General features: G+C 35.9%; 1 protein-coding gene across 1 annotated transcript in view; it reads left to right on the top strand.

Moving 5' to 3' along the window:
* Positions 1-22,816, top strand: part of CYYR1 (cysteine and tyrosine rich 1) — a 100,976-nt gene that overhangs the window by 3,637 nt on the left and 74,523 nt on the right. Inside the window, exon 2 of the mRNA XM_004468685.5 lies at positions 1,904-2,006. Within this exon, the coding sequence (XP_004468742.2) occupies positions 1,904-2,006 (103 nt within the window). The remainder of the gene's footprint in view (positions 1-1,903; positions 2,007-22,816) is intronic.

The following is a 22,816-nucleotide window of genomic DNA, read 5'->3' as shown; positions in this document are numbered from 1 at the left end:
AAATGTCATTAAAAATAATGACCAATTTGTGACATGATCTACATTGTTCGCTGCAGGTATAATCCAGCTTCTTGGCCACAAGATTTTGGGCTTGGTTTCCTGTAATGTTGGCTCAAAAATATTTTGATAACACCATGTCCTTTGAATAGTAGTAATTGGAGTACACAACAGTAATTGAATTTTTGATATTCATGGAGTGTTTAATAAGATGTCACTGCCCTGACATTCAAAAGGCACCCACGAAGTTATTTACGCATTGTTGGCACTGATCTGACAGAATAAGTGGGGATGTCAGCTCTCTCAGGATCTGAATGACTTTAAAAGCATGAAGCAAAAAGCGCTTGCTAAACTGTTGAAATAATTGAACAGTCTAAGTATTTGAATAAATTAAGCAACACTCTCTAACTTAAATGTATATTACATGCGTGTATGTGTGTGTTTTATAGAACCATAGAAATTCACTAGGAGAACTATAAAATAGCTTAAAAATTTTGACCGACTGCAAAAACCCTTCATTGTCAAGCCAAAAATCTATTCTCTTTTGGCTTTAAATGATTAGATGATATTTCTATCTTAAAAATTTAAAAGTGATTTTTTAATATAGTTACCAAATAATTCAAAGCTACTTATTTCTCCCTCTCATTTGTTTTCTTACCACAATTCAGAGGAAAATCTCAAGATTCAGGGTTGTGAATCTTTGAGGTAGAAATAAAATTGAGAGAAAGAAAATATGAACTTTTTAAATTTGTTCCACAAACGCCGTTAATGTCTTTTTTCTAAAGAATCATCTTTTCAGGGAGGTGATTTAAAAGTGAAATTGAAAATTTCCATCCTAGATAGATCCAAATAGATCATGGACATGTAGATTTAAGTAACATTTTGCACTCCTAAGTTATGACTTTGGTAGGAAAGAAAAAATTTTATATAATTTTTATAATAGCGGGTATTGCCAACAGGAATTAAGTTGGACATTACTTAGTTTGTGATTCTTGAACATGTAACTTAATGTTTTCCTCATCATTTACCTGAAATCACATAGCCATCATAATTTATACCACTGACTATAAATGATAAATTGTTAAACATAAATAATTTAGGTGAAACTTTTTTTATAAACTAGGTAATTTTTATTCAATATTTTTGGTATAATTTTCCTTGCCAAAAAAAAAAGGAAAAAAACAACAGTGATTTACTTTTGTCTGATCCAACATGTCCTTTTTAATCAGAAAATAGCTTTTTTCTCTTCCTGTAATGCTGTTTTGTAGTTCACTTATTTTTTAATCTAATATTAAGCTGTTAATTATTCACAAATTAATCTATGGGCACTTCTTTCTATTACTAAATCATTATTTTCCTATCTAAATGGATTGACAAGAATCTTCTGTGTTAATGTATGTACGCAAATGGTATTATGAAAGGGGATAATGGAATAAAAAGAAAAGCACATAATGCATTCTCATGAAAAGCACATTCTTTTTGTGTTATCCCTGTTTGGTATTATTCATGTCAATAATCTTTTCCATTAATTGAAGTTAACTGAGAATATAATCCTTTAAACTTAGAAGACATTATATTTAAAAATTATTATAAGAAATTATTGACTAATTGAATGATCGATCTGTTGAATCCATCCATTCATTCTTCTTCATTATCTCATTCAACAACTGCTTGGTGCTGGACTTTCAAAGAAGCCTTTGAAACTCTGCCTTTAGAAGCTGACCATGGAAGAGGAAAGAAAGACTAGTTTAAACATTTACAAATGTTTTAGAATTTTGAGTATGAAAATGAAAATCTGAGTGCACTAAAGATTGGTCAGTGACCTGTTAAGATATGAAATAGAATACTTTTTCCTGAAGCCCTGATTACAGAACTGTAAGTGCTGCATGTGGTTTGTATTTTGTAGACGATTGCCTTGCTCAGTGTGGCAAAGATTGCAGATCTTACTGTTGTGATGGAACCACACCCTACTGTTGCTCCTACTATGCCTATATTGGGAATATCCTCTCGTGAGTATTGGTCAAATTTAGCGATACGAATGCTCTTCCCCTATGTTATATTTTCGAAAAGGTACTGAGTTATTGGTATGGGCAATAGAGATTTAAAATTTGATATTGAAATAAAATCTTTATTGAGACATTATGCATTCATAATATCTAATGTGTTATATTACTTGATGAAGTGTGCAAAAGTAACCCACAAATGTAATTGCCTGTATTAAAAAGGCATTAAAAAGTATTCTTTTATTGCTTAATGTTTTGTACCATAATAATGTTTTCAATATCCCATCTTCATACTATTGATTGTTTTTTTTACTTTGTAATTCATATGGGTTTTCACCTGCTTTGCTGAAGGATTTATTGACTAAAATTTATTATTTAATTGTGGTCATTTCTTTCTCCATCTATGTATTGATTCACCTAATGCACTGAGTAGATGTCTAGGAGAAGAGAGATTATGAATGAAAAAGTTGAGATGCAAAATGTCAATTCTCTACATACTGTTTATAAAACCATTTCTGTTCTTCAGGAAGTAAGTTTAGAGCCCAAGAAAGACTAGGAATAAACAATGTAAAGTGATAAATAACTGACCACAAAAAGCAATGAAATGCAATACATGCGTAGTATGTGTTAAGCATTTCCCGATAACAAATTAAGAATTTTTATTAGAGCTGCTTCCGGGCCAAGGAAATGGTGATGCCCTCTGTCCTTGTATGCCTGGGAAAATGTTAACCATCAGTTTCTCTGTCAGTTTCTCTACACTAAGCTTTCTCCGAAGTCTGTAGTTAGTTCTGGTGGTGGCTTGCTGGCCTTCAATCTCAGGGAAGACTGATGAATGGAATTAAAACATTCTTTGAAATGCAAATGAACTCCAAATAAAATATTTGAATTTCTTCTCCTGGAAGACTTGGTGGAAAAGAGAGTAAGCCCGCTTCCTACATTAGAGATCTATCAGAATGCTTTTTTCCTGCCAGGAATTTATCAGCTCAGAATATTGTAAAAATAAATATATACTGTTGTTTTACATTTGTGTATCACTTCACAATATTTAAGACAATTTAAAATTCAGTTTTATTAAATTCAGATTTATTTTTGTGTGGTCTCCACAACACCTGAGGCCGCTTGCCTGGGTAGGTCTCCAAGGGGGCTGGGCAGGTGTTTTAGATTCGTGGTCACCCTTGGTTAGCGATTTTCTCATTCCTTGGTTCTCTGGCTCCCTGCCCATTTCAGTGGCTGCTACATCATGGTATCTGCGTGCTTCTGTTTCTGACCTTGTAGCTACCTTCACCCTGGTAAATATACATGAGAGACTTAATTACTTTTAATCAGAATATTTAGAACATTTAAATTTATAGACATGCTTTATATGTTTTTTATTTGCAGTCTGGTTCATCTTTTTTAATGTATATATTCTAGATCTTTAATTGCACCTTTTGGTTAAAATAAAGAATTGAGTTGATACATTTATCTGGGTTATTAAGACCGTGTATTTTTATGTTTGAAAAAAAAAACAGTTGTGTTTTGGAGGGGAAAATAAACACAGATGGCATTATATTTACAGGGAGTTAAAACTGAACTTTCTGTTCAAAATAGAAACTACTGAGTAAATCCCTTGTTGAACAATTATTAGCCAAGTAAAGGGGGAGGTGGGCTTTAAAGTGTTTTTCCCCACTCGATAAAAGAGAGTACCTTTTCAGGATTTCCAGTTATTGTTTGATATTTGAAAAGAGTTCTTGACTCCACCCAAAGCCTTTTTTTTAAGGAGGGGCGGGGGAAGGTTAGGGAGGGGGAAAAAATCATTCCAAGAATGCTTACCAGAATTCTTTTATGCATGTTTTCTAATATTGCAATTTTGGAACTCATAGACTGTTTCCTCTCATTCAAGCCTGCAGGCACATATTTAGTAAAATCATTTTAGTTATCTTAACAGAAAATGAAATCTTTGTTGTTATCAAAGTAGTAAGTTATATGGACTAAGTAAAAGTAATAAGGACTAAGGCAGTAAACATAATGAAATGTTATATGTCATAAAGGAGTGATCTTATAATGTGGTTTATATTTGTATCTGTTTTCAAAATAAAAACAGCATGACTCAATTTAAAATGAGCTAAAAGAAATGCAAAATATAATTTGGGTCATTCTGGACTGTTCATATTAATAAATTGGTAGGGTAAGGTAAACTTGACTTCTCATTTCTGAGGCCTTTCTCTAATCATCCACTAAAATAATTAGAGCTGAGTAGAGATGTTTAGCCCTTAATCATGTTTACTTCAACTGTCCTTGATGTTTTGCAAATTCACTATATTAAAACTCCTTTATAAAGAGATTACTGGTGCTAGCTCTCACTTTACTTTTTAGTAAGAAGGTCTTATTTTATTTAGGTCCTTCCAGGTATTTTATGTGAGTTAAATTTGGTAAATAAATTCAGAGCACTTATTCTCCAATTTCCCTTTTTTTTCTTATTTTGGCTAAGAATTTAAAGACTTACTTTTGTTTTATGGAAAACTTTAAAAATTAAATTTACAGAGAAGCATATCTAATTTTGATCCTTAAGGTCAATATAGGAGAATCATAGTATTATCTGCTGGAATTTAAGAATAATTTTTACAGTAATCAGGTAGACTTTTCAAACAATTAATTATCTATAAATACATCTTGAATGCCTGTTACATTAATGTTAACTGTGATGGGCATTACAGCCCAGGGCAGTTCTGAACTAGGTCCTGGAATCCAGTAATGAATAAGCAAAGTACTCTGACTTCTAGGACCTCACAATCTAATAAGAGAAGACTATTTATTGGTGATTATATAAAATGGGGTGAGCTAATCTATGACATGTTATTGTATAAGCAGGAAGAAAGAAAACAGCTAAGTCAGTGTGTGCTTGTGTGTGTTTGTGTGTGTATGTGTGTTTAGAAAGAGATGTTCAGGAAAGCCTCAGGAGATTTGAAACAGTTTTGAAGGAAGGGTAGATATTTACATAAATGGACAATGAAGCAAGGGAAATGCGTTCTAGACAGAGAGACTCTTGCATACAAAGGGAAAGACATAAGAAAGGAAATGGCCAGTTTGGAAAAACCCATGCTATTAAGTATAGCTTGAGAGGGACGTCTAGGGACGTCTAAACCTTGAATATAAGTGAGGATAAGTAGTCAAAACACAAGGTAGATCCTTACTGGCATACTTTTTTTGGTCATGTTTATGAAAACAAAAGCAAAGTAAATATATTTCTTGATATGAGATAACTAGTTTATATAGAAAGGATACATTCTTAGATACCACTAAGACAAAGGACAAAGGTAAAAAATTTCCAAATAAAGACTAATTTTATTTATTACTAGATGAAAGATTTGGGATGAACGATTTGAGATGTAACACTATTTGGACCCATTTATGATTATAGAATATGTGACCTTGCAATTATTTGTCCATTTATGAGATTTTTCTTTTACCACGAGGGCAACTACTTGAAGATTAGAATCTGCAGTGTGTTTCAAAATGAGAATTGGGCCAGTTTGAGAAGTAAACAATTTCCCATTGCATTGATTCTCAAGCATTTCATTCAACAACTCTGTGGAAGATGAACTTTCTGTGATGAATATGGAAAGGGATATTTCCACTTTGCTGCTGAGAAAATTTAACTGACAGTCACGAGAGAAAGGAACCAGCATAACAATGTGGTTTGTAGGGTACTCTTTAGAACTGGAAGAATTCAAGGGACTTGAGATTGAAATTAAGTGGCTAATTACCAATGGAACAAACTGAAAACAGGACTTGACTGAAAATGAAGAAACTCTTCTTTGCAAGTAGGATATTAATTGTACAATATTGAATAAGAACCAAATGTTAAAAAGTTTGGACACAGTGAGGCAGATGATAATATTTAATCCCCTAAATAGAAAATAGATTTTTCCTTTTCTGGTTTGTCTTCGTAAAATGCTGATAATATCTAGGGATTCTTCAGTGTGCCTTCAGGCCAACATAGAATCTTCATGGAAAAAAAATTAAGAGGAAGAACGAATAATGGAGATCCTGGTGGGATTAAGTTACTTTTCTTCTCAATGAGATGTGAAAGATGTATTGACAACAGTTTTGGCAAAGACAGCTAATAAATATCACAACTATGATTTTAGAACTATACTATGCATGAAAGCAAAACTGTGTTAAAAGGCAAAGGTTTAATATTTTCAAATGACATATGTGGTCCCATGCTCATTAAGTAGCGAGCTCTCTGAATAAAACATGTGAGGCTATTCAAATACTAACATGCATTTTAAAAGGACTTCATTATTGGTAAAAACAATGTTCAAATGAATTAATTTAAAATAATCTTAGTACATAGAAATGAAAAAAACTCTGAAAGATACCTACTGAGCAAATCAGAGTTTTTGGAAGTCTTGCTTTTGTTGTAATAATTACATAAAGACAAATAAATAACAAATATAATGTTAAAAGAAATGGGAACTTGATTTAAAATGTAGCAACAAATTATGTTTAAGAAGAAAGCCAGTGTTTTTCAGAAGACATATATTTACATATTATGAGTTATTTTGTTGATTGGAGAGCAAATAAAAATATGTAGATAACTAAAACTAATCTCAGACTTACAAATCAGTGGAGATGGATGGATGGTTTAATAAATGATGCTGAGATGTTTGACTGTCTATATGGATAAACATTAACAAGATTATTATATCACACCAGACCCCAAAATCTGCTCCTTTTAGACTAAATAAATAAATATGGGAACAAACTTTACAACTTAAAAGAAGGGGATAGAAGGGAATACTATTATGATTATGATACCATTCCATCACTAGATATTAGTCAAATTAATTGAAACCAGAAACTTGAACAGATCTTTTTACTTCAAAATTCATAGCAGCAATATTCACAATAGCCAAAAGGTGAAAAAGATGCAGGTATCCTTCAACATATATATGATTGACAAAGTGTGGTATAGACATAAAACGGAATATTTGGCTACAAAAAGGAGTGAAGTTCTAATACATGCTGCATTGTTGGTGCATCTTGAAAACATTAAGTGAAATGAGTCAGGCATAAATGGACAAATATTATATGACTCTAATGATATGAAATATATAGAATAGACAAAATTCATAGAGACAGAAAGCAGATAAGGAGTTACCTAGGACTGGGTGGAGATGGAATGGGAGCTGTTGCTTAATGGGTACGGAGTTCCTCTTTGGGATGATACAAATTTTGGGGAATAGATAGCCGTGATGGCTATACACAATTGTGAATGAATGCAATTAATGCCACTGAATTGATTATTTTAAAGTGGTAGGTAAATTTATGTTATATATATATAACCGCAATAAAAAAAAGTCCCCCAAAAAAGAAGGGCAACAGCCAAAGGCATGACACTCTATCTAGCTAGAGCTGTTAGAAACAGGAAAATGCAGTTTCTAACAATGAAATATCATCTCGCACCCTTAGGATTGACAGCATTCCATGTATCTCATAGAACCAAGCAGTGTGGGCACAGGTAAAAGGGAGCTCATCCGCTGGTGGCAAGTGTTACACTTTGGAGAACAATTTGACCATGTGCAGTAAAGCAGAAGAGAGGCAGGTCTTAGGATCTAGCAATATATATTTCATAGGAGAATTCCCAATTGTGTACAAGGAGACATTTATATTGTTGCTTCACATATGCAAAACATTGAGACAGTGTAAATTTCCCTCAGAGGAGAAAAGATAAGTAAATTACAGTGTATTCATACATTTGAATGGGATAGAGCAATTAATATAAATCAGTGCATCCTTACAGTAAATTTCAAAACTGGGGTTGAATGAAAGAAAGCAAACTGAGGAAGGATGTGCATATGTGATACTATTGGTGTGAAGTTAAACACATAAAATAATGGTATATATTATATTTGGAAACATATTTGTGGTAAAAGTGTAAATATATAAGGGAGAGAAAGTGACACATGAATTTCAAGATTGCCCAGGACAAATGGGTTTCCCTGGATGGGAGATTAAGAATGCTAACATGGATGTGGAATCTAAGCCCCCTCTTGATATAGATGTGGAGTGGACACAACCATTCTAAGGTCCACAGGATGGAGGAATAGAGAATGGGTTAGAGTGGACTTCCTGATATCCTATTCATGAACTATTGTGATTAGTAATCGAAGAAAATGTCATTGGTGTGGAGAAAGTGGCCATGGTAGCTGTTGGAGGTAGGGAGTGGGAGGAAGAGATGTGATGTGGGGGCATTTTCTGGGTTTGGAGTTGTCCTGGGTGGTGTTGCAGGGACAGTTACCGGATATTGTATGTCCTCCCATGGCCCATTGGGTGGACTGTGGGAGAGTGTGGGCTATGGTGTGGACCATTGACCATGAGGTGCTGCAGTGCTCAGAGATGTATTCACCGAATGCAATGAATGTCTCATGATGATGGAGGAGGTTGTTGTTATGGGGGGAGGAGAGGTGGGAGGGGGCTGGGGGGTATATGGGGACCTCATATTTTTTTAATGTAACATTAAAAAAACAAAGACAAAAAAAAAAAAGAATGCTAACAAATGGGGCAGTCCTGGGAAAACCAGGACAAGTTGGTCATCTTAGGAAGAAGAATGGGGCGAGGGCGTCAATCCTTAATTTAATATTTCTTAAAAATTTACACATCTGAAGCAAATGTTACAAATTGTAAACATGTATTCAGTCTGGGTGATGGGTATGCAGGTGTTTTATATTATTCTCTGTAATTCTTATATATTTAAAATCCTTAGAGGTAAAAAACTAAATGCAATTCACAAGTTTGATGATGATTATAACGGAATCACCTGAGCATCTTGCTAACCTGAAGATTCTGATCACTAGGATGAGGGTGAGGCTGAAATCCTGGACTTCTAATAAACTCCAAAGTGGTGCTGAAGCTGCCCATCCTTCTACTGATGCTATTTGATAACATCCTATACCAAAGGATGAAATGGTAGAGGAGATTAGATCATAAAATCAATAGGATTTAAGGACTGATGGAATGTGGGGCCAGGGATTGTGGCTCGAAATGAGAGGAACAAGCCAAATTTTTCCTTATGTTTCTGCTTTGGGTGATTGGGTGGATGATGTGCTAGAAACAGATGGAGAATATTCAGGAAGGGTCAGAGAGGAAAATGAATTCAGTTTTTGTAGATGAGTTGAGGGGCCTATAGGCTATAAACCTATTCTGTGGGTCTTGGGGCCTTCAGCTGGTGGAATGTGCCCTTCTGAAGCTCAGTGGAAGCCTGGAACACAACATAGAGATTTAGGAGTAAAATGAATAGAGATGCTGGTTTAAAAAGGTGTGTGGAGGGGAATGGGATGCCCTGAAGGGAGATTCGAGGAGAATAGCAGAGCAATAAGGGAACCCCAGGGAAATTCAGATTGCATTGTGATTTCTCCCCTCTGTTCATTTGGACCATGACATTTCATCCCCTGGAAAAGTGTTCACCATTCTTTCTTCCCAATCAGAAGTTGACCAGTCCTTCACTAGTCAGTTTAAATACAAGTACTTCTTTGGTGGCCAGGACAATGAGTGCTTTTATTTTCTTCTGTGTGTGTGTGTGTGTGTGTGTGTGTTTGCATCTTACTTTATATAAAGTTGTTTTAGTTTGCTAAAGACTGCCGATGCAATATACCAGAAATGTGTTGGCTTTTATAAAGAGAATATTATGGCTGCAAAAATGTCCATATCAAGGCATCATCAGAGATGCTTTCCCACCAGAAGTCTGCTGCTGTCAGATTCTGGACTCCTGCCACATGGCAAGGTAAGATGGCAGCCCATCTCTGCTTTCTCCTCCAGGCGCACTTTCTCCCTGAGCTCAGCTGTGGGTGATCAGGCATATGGCTCATCTCTTCCTGGGCATCCTCTCTTCAGCTTTAGCTGCTCCCCTGATTCCAGCCTCCAGGCTCTCTTAAGAGCCTCTCGGGTTTCTCTGTCTTTCTGCAGCTGTAGACAATCTTAAATGTCCTTTCTCAATGGCAGGATAAAATGGAGGCTGTCTTTCTCTGTGTGTTTTGTTTCTGCTTTCAGTTCTCAGTTTATGTAAGACTCCAGCAAAGAGAGTGGAAACCTCACTGACTTAGTCCAATCAAAAGCCCTAAAGTGATCTAATCAGAAGCTCCCCTAACTGAATCTTATGCAATCAACTCCCCCCAATGGATTAGTTCTAAGAGCATGATCTTTTCTGGGATTTGCAAAAGCTTCAGACTGTCATAGTAATGTAGGATTCATGGTATTTCAGTGCATTCTGAGTTAAATATATTGCCATAACAAAGCAGTTTATGGAAGGATATGTCTTTACCTACTTGATTGTACCCAAATCAAATAAACTCATATTTGGTCATGTATTCTAGCTTTTAGGAGAGTTTCAGATTCTAAGCTGCTAAAGTAGACATCATATAATGGGAATTTATTGGCTCATGGCTTTGAGGCAAGGAGAAATGCAAAATCAAGGTGTCAGAAATGTCACACTTTCCCCCCGAGACTGTGGCATTCTAGGGCTGGTGCAGGCAGTCCTTGATCATTGGCTTTTCTGTCCCCTGGCAGTGCACACGGTGGCATCATCTCCGTTTTCCTTCTGGTTGCCTTGACTTCCAGCTTCTGACTGTTCCCTGTGGCTTCTCTTTCTGTGTCCAGTTTCCTTTGCTTATGAGAACTTCAGTCCTGTTGGATTAAGGCCCATCTCATTCAGTTTGGGCACACCTTAACTAATGACATCTTCAAAGGTCATGTTGATGCCCGCAGGGCCAAGGGTTGGGACTTAAACATACCTTTTGTGGGAAACGTGATTCAGTCCCCAACAAGGAGTTACCCTTGATTAGATAGAAATCACAGTTGCATATTATAAGAGAAGGTGTGTTTGGTGGTGGTGGGGATTGAATGACTGAAGAGCACCACTAAACGAATATATTTTAAGCACCTTGCTCAGCCCAGATGCTTAAAATATATTTGTTTATTAATCTTCAGAGCAGCCCTTGCCATCTAGGTATTATTTTATCTACACAGATTGAGGAGGTTGAGACTCAAGAGTTATCTGCCCACTTTCATTTAGTTAGCACATAATGAGCAGACATTTAAAAGTAGATGAGCTTGGCCTCTTTCTGGCTCCTCCGCTGGCTCCTGAAGGTCTGAAGTTTTCAAAAAGGGGACAACCAGCAGCTGTTCCTCACTATTCTTATGAAGCCCTGGATAGCATATTTCAGGGTGAGCCTTTTCTTCCCTTCAACAGCTGAATTAAATTTCTTACTATGTGCTGCTTTAACATTATCTTTTCTCCTTCCTATTATTATTTATCACTTTGTTCAAGTGCCTAAATTATCTCCTTTTCCACACTCTAGACCCTGAAGGGATAAGAAGCCAGTTGGCCAACTCACCACCACAGCTACCGGGCCCAGTGGACTGAATGCTCCATTATAGAAACTCATTAAATGCATGCTAAAGAAATGAAGGTCAATCCTTTGCTTAAACAAATTAAAAAAATGACATTTTGTAGGTTCTAAGTAAATATGTGTTATCTGAATAAATATTTGCTTGGAAAAATCAAACTATAACTGGAATATGTTATTGCTTTCAGAGATATATTTTCATGGAATGCAGATTAGGTATTATTACAAAATAAAAGGAGTGATTTTAAAAGGGTTAGTTATCACTTCCTAGTTGCACGGTTTAGGATAAATTGTAATCAGATGATAGGAACTGGAGTTCAAATGCCGGTGTGATTATACTGCTTTTTTAAAAATATATTTATTTTTAAAAGGTACATAGGTCACGCAGAATGTTACATTAAAAAAATGTAGGAGATTCCCATATGCCTCACTCCCCACATCCCCCACTTTTCCTACATCAACAACTTGTGTCATTAGTGTGGTACATTCATTGCTTTATTTTTGTGCTTTAACCTCTTGTCACGTTTCTGGGGTGAATGTGCTGTATCAATGAAGCAATATAGGCTGCCAGCCCATGAACTCTAATCGCTTGCATAATTTCTAGAGATAAACATCTTTTATTGATAAAATTGAGGCGGGAGGAATTAGGCGCACACCGTAATTTTTGTTCCATTATACTGGAAGGATTCTGCCTGCCAAACAGTCCAGAGCAGTGTCTTCCAGCTGACTCCCAACTGTGTAGATGTTTGGATGAGCGCACCGCTAATGTACATTTCAGAGGGTGGTGTTGGCTTTGTAAAGTGGAATAAGTCTCCATCTGAAACTGTCATGGTGAAAGCCTTAGCTTTTTAACTCATGGTAACGTTCTGTGACTCAGAGGCAAACAGAATTTGTAGTTTCTACATTCATTCTTAACAAAGGGGCGAAGAGAAAGAAGATTTTACAAGTAACGTGGAATTTATTTTCTTTTAAATGTCTTTGCATGAAGCTGACAAAAACAGAAAAACATGAACAATTACTCAAAACCCATCCCTGTATGAATTCACACTGTAGAAAAGTAAGTGGAACTCTATTGCTGCATGTTGCATTTTTGCAGAATATAAGTGTTACCTGTGGCTGCAAATACCAAACTGTAAAGTGTTGATCCAACATGTTTTTCTCCACAAACAGCAGGAATAATGCCAGGTCAGCCTCTGAAGTATTACACATAGGAAAATATCTGAATTTATCAAATAAATGATGAAAATTGTGCTTTGAGGTTGCAACCTCAAGCAATGCCTGTCCTTACCTTAAGTAGATAGACCTTGTTGCTCTTTGCCAGGTGGAATAAAATCAAAACTATTTTGTGATGTGCCTCTTAATTAATTGTAGTAGTAATGACAGGAGGTGGTGGAAGAAAGACCATGAATATTTGGATTTACAGAAATTGGTTTTGAGTTCCTCTTCTTTCTATCTCTGTTAAATTAGTTCTAATCACTAGACCTCAGTTTATTGATTTGTAAAGAGGGAACTGTAGTAATAACTTTCCTTTCTCTCAGCACTGGGCTGAAGGACATATTTGCACAAAAGAGCACTTTGAAGGACTTTAGAGATTTTCTTACCATTAATGGAGATATTGGATTTTGAAAACATCTGGATAAACTGAATAGAGAAAACATGGTCTTTCCGAAAGCTGTCACTGAGCTGCTGTGTACCCTTTCTGGCCGAAGCTGTCTCCCTGGTCCTCTGGAACTCATCAGCAGTCTGAGATGTCACCTGCTGAAACACTGGTTTCTGCTCAGGATGGCACTCTCATCCTTGAGTGAAATAAATGGCCCCGTTAATCTAATGGGATTGCAGTCAGATTAACTTCAAAGATGGCTAAATTAATTATCTGCCCTGTTGACCGGTGGTTGCTGAAAGTATCATACAGCCTGAAAAGTCATGTGCATTAGGTGTGTGAACCTACCGGTTTCTCCTGGGTTGATCTATAAGTTAGTTGGACAAACCAAGTCTAAACAGAAACAGTTAAATCCGATTTATAAAAAAATCACACATGTGATTTTAAAAAATCAATTTTTGTAAAGATTGACTTCACAAAAGGATTCATCATAGAGTTCCAGTTAATTCCCTTTTTAAAATTTATTTCATGCACACATTTTCAGAAATATGTCTTGTGTGTAGGCCTGGTACATCTCTGTGGAAAATATGCCAATAATTAATGCCAAAAAACTGTGTTCTAACTGCTAGCCTTTTAGGCAGAGTGATCATGGTATTCTACAAATTTGAGTGTACCTTGGCAGGTAAAAATTTTAAATTGCCCTGATTAGGTTTTTTAAAAAATATGTTCATCAGCAGTTCTCTCAGTATCGGTCAGCACTTGTAAGACTTATAAGCACAAATAAGGGCCACCACTTGCCTCTGATGATATTGTACATAACCTCCATTTGCAACAATCGCCGGGCTGAAAGTATTTTCAGTGTTAGCAAATAAATGCCAGATGGCTTGCCAAATCAAAAGTCATCGATCATAGCAAGGCTCAGCTGAGGTCTCAAAAATTTTAAAATGTGTTTCTTTTTGCTCAGCGAGTGGCCTTTAAAGAGCCAATGAGGTCTCAAAAATTTTTAAATGTGTTTCTTTTTACTCAGCGAGTGGCCTTCAAAGAGCCAGCTGACTCTCCATGTTACATATTTTGAGAGTTTTGTCCCCATTCAATTTAGCTGTAAGGGTGGGACCAGTTCTGGGTAAGATGGATAAACACCTTCCACCCTGAGCCTCCCACCAAGTGTGGCTATAGAACTGGACAGAAAGCAGGAGCAGCTATTTCAGGAATCTGAAAAAGTAGATTAGGTAGATTGTGGAGCAAGACCGAAATTCAGAGTCTTATGTAACTAGCAGAGAGTTTATCATTTTTACCTCACTCTGGACTCAACCTAGCCCCTACCACATATGTGGGCTCCAGGACCCAGCCAGAGCTGCAGGAGAAGAGCTCTGGTTCAGGCTACGTTAGCAGGAAAGGGCTTCCCTCATGCTTCAAGAGAGTGGGGGAAAGAACCTCAACATTTTTTCTTTTCTTCTCTTGTGCCCCAGCTCTCACATGATCCTTTGATTGTTGTGACAGCAGCAGAGACGTTGGAAGCCACTGGAACTGACAGGAACTTCTGCGAGAGGAGAACCATCCTTTCTTCTCAGAATGATGTAGTGCCAGCAGAATGGGGTCAGTCCCCACTGCTTTTTTTTCCCCCCTCTGGGTTCTCCCAGTGCTCAACCATGGAAATGAATAAAGCGCAACTTTCTGGACAGATAAATGAAAAGGGGACTACCAGGGAACCAGAAGGAAATCGTGAAGAGGGAAGAGCTCAGAAAGTGACCCCCTCAAGTTGTTTGTGAATTCCTGAGCTCATGACCAAGTTAGCCCAAACAGCATACCATAGACTTTCAGAACTGAAAATAGCATTCACAACCACCCAAGATCTTAGACCGACGTTTTTATATCAACCCAGAATTCTGTACCCAGCAAAAAGTTCCTTCAGAAATGAAAGTGAAGTAAAGACATTTTCAGAGTTAGGAAAACTAAGAAAATATTTAGCCAGCAGACCCAAACTGAAAGAATTGCTAAAGGAAGTTCTTCAGAAAGAAGGCAAATGATACAAGAGGGAAACTTAGTTCTATCAGGAAGAAAGGAGAGTGACAAAATTGGTAACTATCTGCATAAATAGACTATTTTTCTCCTCTCGAGTTTGTTAGGGTTGAATATAATATTTAGTGTTGAATGCAAAAGGTCTAACATTGTCTGATGGAATTTTCAGTATATGTAAATGTAATACATAATGCGACTATAGCCTAAAGCAAGTAGGATAAAGGGGTTTAGTAGATGGTAAAGTTTCTACATTCCAATTAAAGTGGTATAAATGAGGAAAAGTAATGTATTTGAAAATTCCTAGAGCATCCACTAAAAAAAAAAAAACCCAGAGAGATGTAGTCATAATCCCAATAGATTTTATTTAAAAAAAGAATGCAAATAAACGTTCATATAACCAAAAAGAAGGAAAGTAAGGGTAATTGAGGGATAAAACAAAAAGCAAATAATGAAATGAAAGCACAAATTCAAACATATTAATAATTACATTAATGGTCTAAACACACCAATTAAAAGAGTGGACTTTTTTAAAGGCCCAAATATATGCTATCTACGTGGAGACTGTTTATAGTGATATAGGTAGGTTAAAAGTAAAAGGATGGAAAGGAAGTATAAAATGTAAACAGTAACCAAAAGAAAGTTAGAGCACTTATGAGACAAAGTAAACTCCAGAGAAAAGAGTATTAACAGAGGTAGTGATATTACATCATGATAAAATGGTCAATCCACAAAAAACATGTAATAATCCTAAATGTGTATACATCCAAAAATAAATCTTCAAAATACATGAAATGGAAACTGAAAAACTTGAAAGGAAAAACAATATAAAATAAATATAAGGAACTATATTATAAATTATAAGGAATTAAAGAAATGAGGTAACAGTCCATTCAATCCATTTAGGGTACAAGATATATTTGTTGCCTTTAAAATCTAAGCAATAAAATATTCCATTGAGTCCACTGAGTGGACTAAAGAGAAGCAAAAATGTAAATATCTAGGCCAGGGGATCTCAACCCATGATTACTTTGTCCCCAGTGGACATCTGGTAATATCTGGAGATACTTTTGTGATGTCTTGGGGCTGGGAGATGGTGCTCTTGGCATCTAGTCAGTAGAAGCTAGGGATGCCTGCTCAGCATCTTACAGTATACAGGGCAATCCCTATGACAAATACTTATCTGGCCCAACATGTCAAGAGTGCTGAAGTTGAGAAACCCTGCTCTAGAGCAGGAAGTGTTCAGGGTTCAGGTTAGCTCTGCTATTTAGAGATATATAGGCAAATCCTTTTCATTCTTATATAGACATTTAATCTACTTAAAAAAAATTGTATCTGGCGGAGCAAGTGTGACTCAAGCAGTTGGCAAAAAAACAACGAGCAAACAGGCAAGGAAGCCATGGGGGGAGGGAGAAGTAATATCTATCGGCATTTAGTTATACTTGACCAAAGTCAGTCTTTGATTGCACTGAAATGATTGATAATTAGATGGTCTCTTAAAGCTGAAAGAATGCAGCATCCTGTATACATACTCGAGGGGACAAAGAGAAGGGATTATAACAATTGGCAGGGAAAGAAAAAGCATATGGGCCCATTTCATTTGCACATGCATTATCTTAAATCTTTAAAAAGAGATAGCATTCCTTGCTTGTTCACCTCTTGTATAATAAAAACGTGGGAAGAAAAAAAAAAAGTACCCAAGAACAAAATAAAAATGGCTGAGCTAACCACTATTTATTAAAAAAGAGAACAGAAGTACAGATTGGAAAGTACCGCAGTCTTGCCCGAAGCAATATTTCCCTGTCAAATAATTATTAAACTATCAAAATCTAAGTTTATACACCACTTTCCTCCTGTGAATTATTATGAAAAGGATGCTTAACAGCAAAATCATGATTAACACCTTTTCGTCCAAGAGCTAACTAAAAAGAGAAACTCAAAAAATTGATAGTCAATTTTATAAATAGTAAACAATCTTACAAAGGAAAAAGAATCATAAATTGACTTACACTTGGGGTTAAATGAAATTATTTGCATTTTCCCTTTTTTTTTTCCTGCTTTAATTTTAATTATATTTCTTGTCAATGGCTTGGAAATAATGCCATAAAAGTTTAGATTTACAACGTTCTTATTCCAAGCCAATCTAAATCTAGACAATCTCTCATATTTTGTACATGTGTGAACACCTCAACTTAGAAATGAACTCAGGAGAGATGGACCATATTGTACTTTTTCGTAGTGCTTCAAAAAACCATCACATGTATTAGTCCAGATCCTTCAGACAAGTAGAACTGATAGGACAAATATATGCACATATTATGAGATTTATTATAGGAATTGGTTCACGTGACCGTAGGGCAGGCTGCAGGCTGGAAATTCTGATGGTTTCAATGAATTCCCCATGAGAAGCTCGTTGACTAAAATAGAGATTGAAGTTCTCTCTTCTGACTGCTGAAGTCATCATTTCTCCTTTTAAAGCCTTCAACTGATTAGATGAAACTTCTCTCACTGTTGAAGGTGATCTCTTCAGTTAATGGTAGATGTAATCGGCCATACATGCAATCAACTTACTGATAATTTAAGTCCAAAGAATATCCTCACAAAAACAATCAGGCCAGTGCTTGCTTGTCCAAACAGCTGATCACCATGACCTGGCCAAATTGATGCATAATGGTAGATATATTAATTTAATATACTGTATAGATTAGAAGAATATCAATTACATTTTGTGATGAAAATGGGTAAAATAATGAATTTTAAATTTATTAAGGGAAATACACTCTTTCATGAAATATGGACAAGAATTTTCGAAAGAAAAAGAATATAATATTAAAACCAAGACTCTTTAACCAGTGACAGACTTCTCCACATACATTCATACATTTTAAAAAACTCATTAACCTTTTAAAAAGAATGATCCTGGCTTATTTCTTCTATCTAAATATTTATGAGACAGGAAAGCTCACAAAAACCCGCAAGACCCAAAAATTCATTCCTTTATGGGTGCAGGAAGCAAGTAGTTCATAAGAACTTATCCTGAAATGATTTTCCAAAGCTGGTAAAATCTGTTCTCCTTTTTAGATTATGCTCTTGGGTAGAGTAATCCCCAAGTGTTTCAATTAATCCACAATCTGATTTAAAGATCTGCAGAACCTTCTAGTTTTTTTCCCCCTATACTGCATTATTTGTTTCAAATAACACTTTTAAACCTACATTATCATATAAGAAACAGAAACATACTTATTCATTTCTTAAATCATGTTCAAGCTTTTAAATGTCTTAAAGATTGTAAACACCGGACATTAATAATGTCTATTCAGTGGAAAGTAAAATAGGGATTTCACAGCATTTAAATTGGTTAAATTAGAGGTTCCTAAACTTTAGGAATCACCTGGGCGTGCTTGCTAAAAATACATATTCCCAGGATTTAACCTAGAAATTCATATTTGGTAGGTGTAAATTAGAGACAGGAAACTTACACTTTTATTACCTACCTTCTGCTGGGAGGCTTTGAAACAAGTAGTCCTTGAACCACACTGGTCTAAATAAACTATTTAAAAAACCATTTAAGTTTTAATTCCTATCCTGTTTAGTAACAAAATTTAAAGATAGAATGAAACCTTCATTGCATTAACTATAACTTCCACACTTAAAGACTTATACAGAGAGATAATTCAAATTGCTATGGTAAATATGTTCAGGAGTATAGAAAATAAAATTCGAACATTTGTTTTTGTTCGATCAAAGTAATTGAATAGAATGGAGAGATGAATAAATTCTCAGTAAGTGCATGGGTCAAATTTACAATGCTTTTGACTCTACCATATATGGGGCTGTAAACTTGGCCTAACAGAATCCACCCTATAAATTGTTACAAGGATTAAATGAATTAAAACTTAGAATAACAGCTGGCACACAGTAATAAATAGCTACTATCTCTTTCTCTCTAGCATATGCTTCCATTATATCACTTAACTCATATATGATGGGTAAGTTAGGAGATGGCAATTAGTATAGCAGGGAAATTGTACTGGTTCAAACATAGTTTTTTGCTTGGCAAGGGAGCCAGAAAAGTGGAAATGGGATCACAACCTTCAGCAGGAAAGGACAGAATCCTTAGGTTGAAGACTGTACAGCTAGGACCCTTTTTTGTTCTATTTTAAGAAAAATAAAAATGAGTGTCTGCATCCAAGGCTCCCTAACCACAAAAATGCACCTTTCAGCCTTGCTCAGCTGTTGACTTCAGGCAAATTGCACTTCCTCCTGTGGTCAAGTGCCACTTCCTTCTGCATTGTTTCAGTTCTGGGAAACTGGCATTTTCAATTAATTGTGTTTTTTTTTTTTTGCCTTGTTAATATCCTCTGAGGCAGTCTACAGCCACATGGCCACATAGATTTCCTGCCAGAGGCAGGCTCGTTATTTCCTATAGAGGCTAATCTATTATGACCTTAATGAAACTGAAGCTTCAGGGCCCATATTTTTTGTGGTTCCATTCCCTGCACCCCAGCAACCCACTTCATTGGTCATACAATTCTTCTAACTCTGCAAAAGGAAGGTACTGTAACTGCTGTGGTTAAAGACGACTGTTCTTTCCATGTCTATTTCTCCTGCCTCAGGGATTTTGGAATGGCCGTTGACATTTTGGGGATCCAACCGGGCAAGTGAAATTGTGGATACATTTAGTTTGAATTCTGTACTTATTTATCTGGTTCATAGTCACTTCCAAGGATACCTAGAGTATTGCTAACCATTCCATAATAGGAATGGCTTCTAAGAATGGTCAGACAGCCCTCTGCACCAAATCACCCAGCTTTCTAACAGGAAGTTGAAGGGCTGGAGCTGAGATAGCGACATAAACGTGTGGTGGAAGGGTCCTACAGCTCTGCACAAAAAGTTTCAAATATAGAAGCCAGAAGATAGTCTGTGGAAATTTCTTCCAAATATTTTCACTCATATATGAAAGCTGATAGAAGTTTTCTCAAATTTAACACGTCCTAAATACTTCTATGACATGACCACTAAGAAGTTATGACGCTACAAGAAACTTTTAAAACCAAGAATAGCAAAATCCAAATTTCAATGACTCATGCTAGAGGAAAAGCTGCTTTAGCATTCTCTTCTCTGGAAAAGATATTGCAGCAATTATTGTCATGTGAAGAGGAACTCAAAGAATTTGCAGCCAGGAAGTTTAGTGAAACGTGGGAATGTGCCCTCTGAGTTGTTGTGCCAGGAACTTAATCTAGTGTTGTGTTATTTTCCTGGAAGAGGGTCCTCCAAATTTTGCAAACTCTAGACTCCCTGAAACATGGACCTTACGCTGGCCTTCGTTAGCAAGTGACATTGATTTTAAGTGGTCTGCCTCTAACCTCTGAGTTTTCATAGACTCTTATTTTAATTTGTGGTATTGTGGAACTTGAAAGTTTTTTTCAGGAATATATACTTCATGTTATAGCAGAACCATCTTTGCTATTATTATTATTATCAGAACAATTATCAGACCTTGTGATAGGGCAGGAGATAGATCCATACTGCAAAGAGCTTGTAAAATTTAGTTTTGTAAGTCCGGAAAGAGATTCATAAACATTGCTCTCTTAGTATAGACATTCTGCTAATAAATCCTAAATAAGTTTTGATTTATAAATCTTTTTTTTTTTACTCCTGGGATTCGATTGACTGATTTATGAATCAGTATGCTAAAATCTATAATTTGATCAGGCATAAATCTTATTCTATGATTTCTGCTTTAACATATGAGTCATAAATCCTGATCAGTGTAGATTTTTTGTTTCCTGAGTGCTTTGGGTTTAGCAGTGAATCTCATGAGTGAATACTTTAGGGTTTTGAGGATTAAAAGCTGAGTAAAATTTTATATTCTGGTTGGTGGCTTAGTAGAAGAGTGCTCTAAATTTATTGATGATTTCAAAGGATTTTAGCTTTAGGAATAGTAAAATATGGCAATTAGAATTAATTGTTGACAGTATTTGCCAGAAGGTTAAGACTGGTGAATCAACGAATTATCTTCTAATATCCAGTTTCCCTTTTTTAAATTGTATTAATATAATTTGTAACCAGGAACAATGGCTGCTCAAGATAAACAATTAAATTTCTTAGCCTTCCTTGCTGCAATGCGTGACCATTTGACCAGCTTATAGCCAGTAGTGGGTAAGCAGTTCTGTTCAACTTTCAGTGCATACTCTGGCTCTAATGCAAAAGTAGCTCTGGCCAAAGTGGGGTAGGGAAAGAATGTAGGCCTCAGATACGAGGGCACCATTTTACAAACCCTCAGATGCTTATGTCCTAGCAGAAAGATATGGAGAAATAAATTTCTAATTTTTTTAAGACTTTCTTTTAAGTTTCAATGCCATTGCTTAGTTTTTTCCACAAAATTTATTAAATATATTATTTGGCAGGCATTTGTGGAAATAACAGGGAATTGTGATCTAGTCTTTGCCTTTGTCAATTTATTCCTAAGTAATATTTTGTTTCTTAATGCTCTAATTAATAGAATTGTTGAAAGTTTGTTTTCTAATTATTTCCTTCTGAGTATATAAAGATACAGTTGGTGTTTGTACGTTGACCTTGTCCCCAACTAACCTGAAAGTTAATGTTTTTGTCATTTATGAATGTAGGCAACAAACCATATTAACATTAGCAATACCTGTTCTTTTGCCACCAATAGGTGGCATAGATAGGTGCATGTATCTCAAAACAGAATTTACACTTATCCTTACCTCAGATTTATAGCACTTACTAGATACAACTTTAAAACCTATTATGCAGTGTATTAATAAAGAGGCTCATGTTACTATATCACAAATTTATTATTTTGATAACCAGATTTTAATATAATTGTTTACATGTACCTAAAAACACTTTTCTAAAATGAAGTCCATGGGTTTCACCAGACTTCCCATGGCACAAAAAAAATGAAGAATCTCTGAGCTATGGATACTGGCATTTGGGGATTCTAAGAAAATGAATGATCCCCATGGTAGCCGCCTCCTATGAAGTTCGCAAATAGATAAGCCATGCTCATGCTTCAAAATTGATTTCCTCTGGAAGTCTCATTCTTAAATATGGCTTGGCAGCTAAGAAAGACTGACATTTAAGAAAAGCATCTACCATGAAAAGCAGAGACAGAAAAAAACAAAATAGAATTAAATACGGAACAAAGAGGGGAGAGGAACAAAGTGGGAAGAAAACAAAAACATTGAAGACACATCATGATTAATATCCAAAGAGAAATAAGAGAATATATTGCATCCACAAAGCAAGACCAGGACACTCTAAAAAGGAACAGATAACAAAAAGGAGCTCTTGGAAGTGAAGATGACTTTAATAAAAAAATTCAATGGATGATTGAGAAATAATGCTGAGGATATTACTCTTTGCTTCTTGCAAAAAGTAGAGGAAAAAGTCAGAGATGGAAGTGGTATTTGATCCACTAGATCTATTCTCTACATGTAAAACATTGTCCTCTTATAAATGCTTTCTGACTTCCACTTATGCAATGACAGAAAATGGGTTGGTTGCAGGCAGGGCACCAGTATTCGCTCTTTCCATGGTCTCTGGTATCTGTTAAAGGAAGCTTCATCTCTGGATTACACGGCTCGCCAGATATTTCTAGCTTTCTTCTTATTAGCCTCGTGGTAGGATTGCTCTTCCCTGCTGTAGTTTGACAACAGGAATGGCCCCGTGACTTTCTTTGGCCAGTGAAATATGCCCAACTTCCGGGGAGAAGCTTTCAGAAGTGGCTCACTCTTTGGCACGTGTTCTTTTCTTTGTCGCAGTAAAGTCTCTGTCTTCCCTTC

This window comes from Dasypus novemcinctus, chromosome 4 (assembly GCF_030445035.2).
Source record: "Dasypus novemcinctus isolate mDasNov1 chromosome 4, mDasNov1.1.hap2, whole genome shotgun sequence".
NCBI classification, from domain to species: Eukaryota; Metazoa; Chordata; class Mammalia; order Cingulata; family Dasypodidae; genus Dasypus; species Dasypus novemcinctus.
Note: the sequence above shows the minus strand (reverse complement) of the source record. Positions and strands in the feature narration are given on the sequence as shown.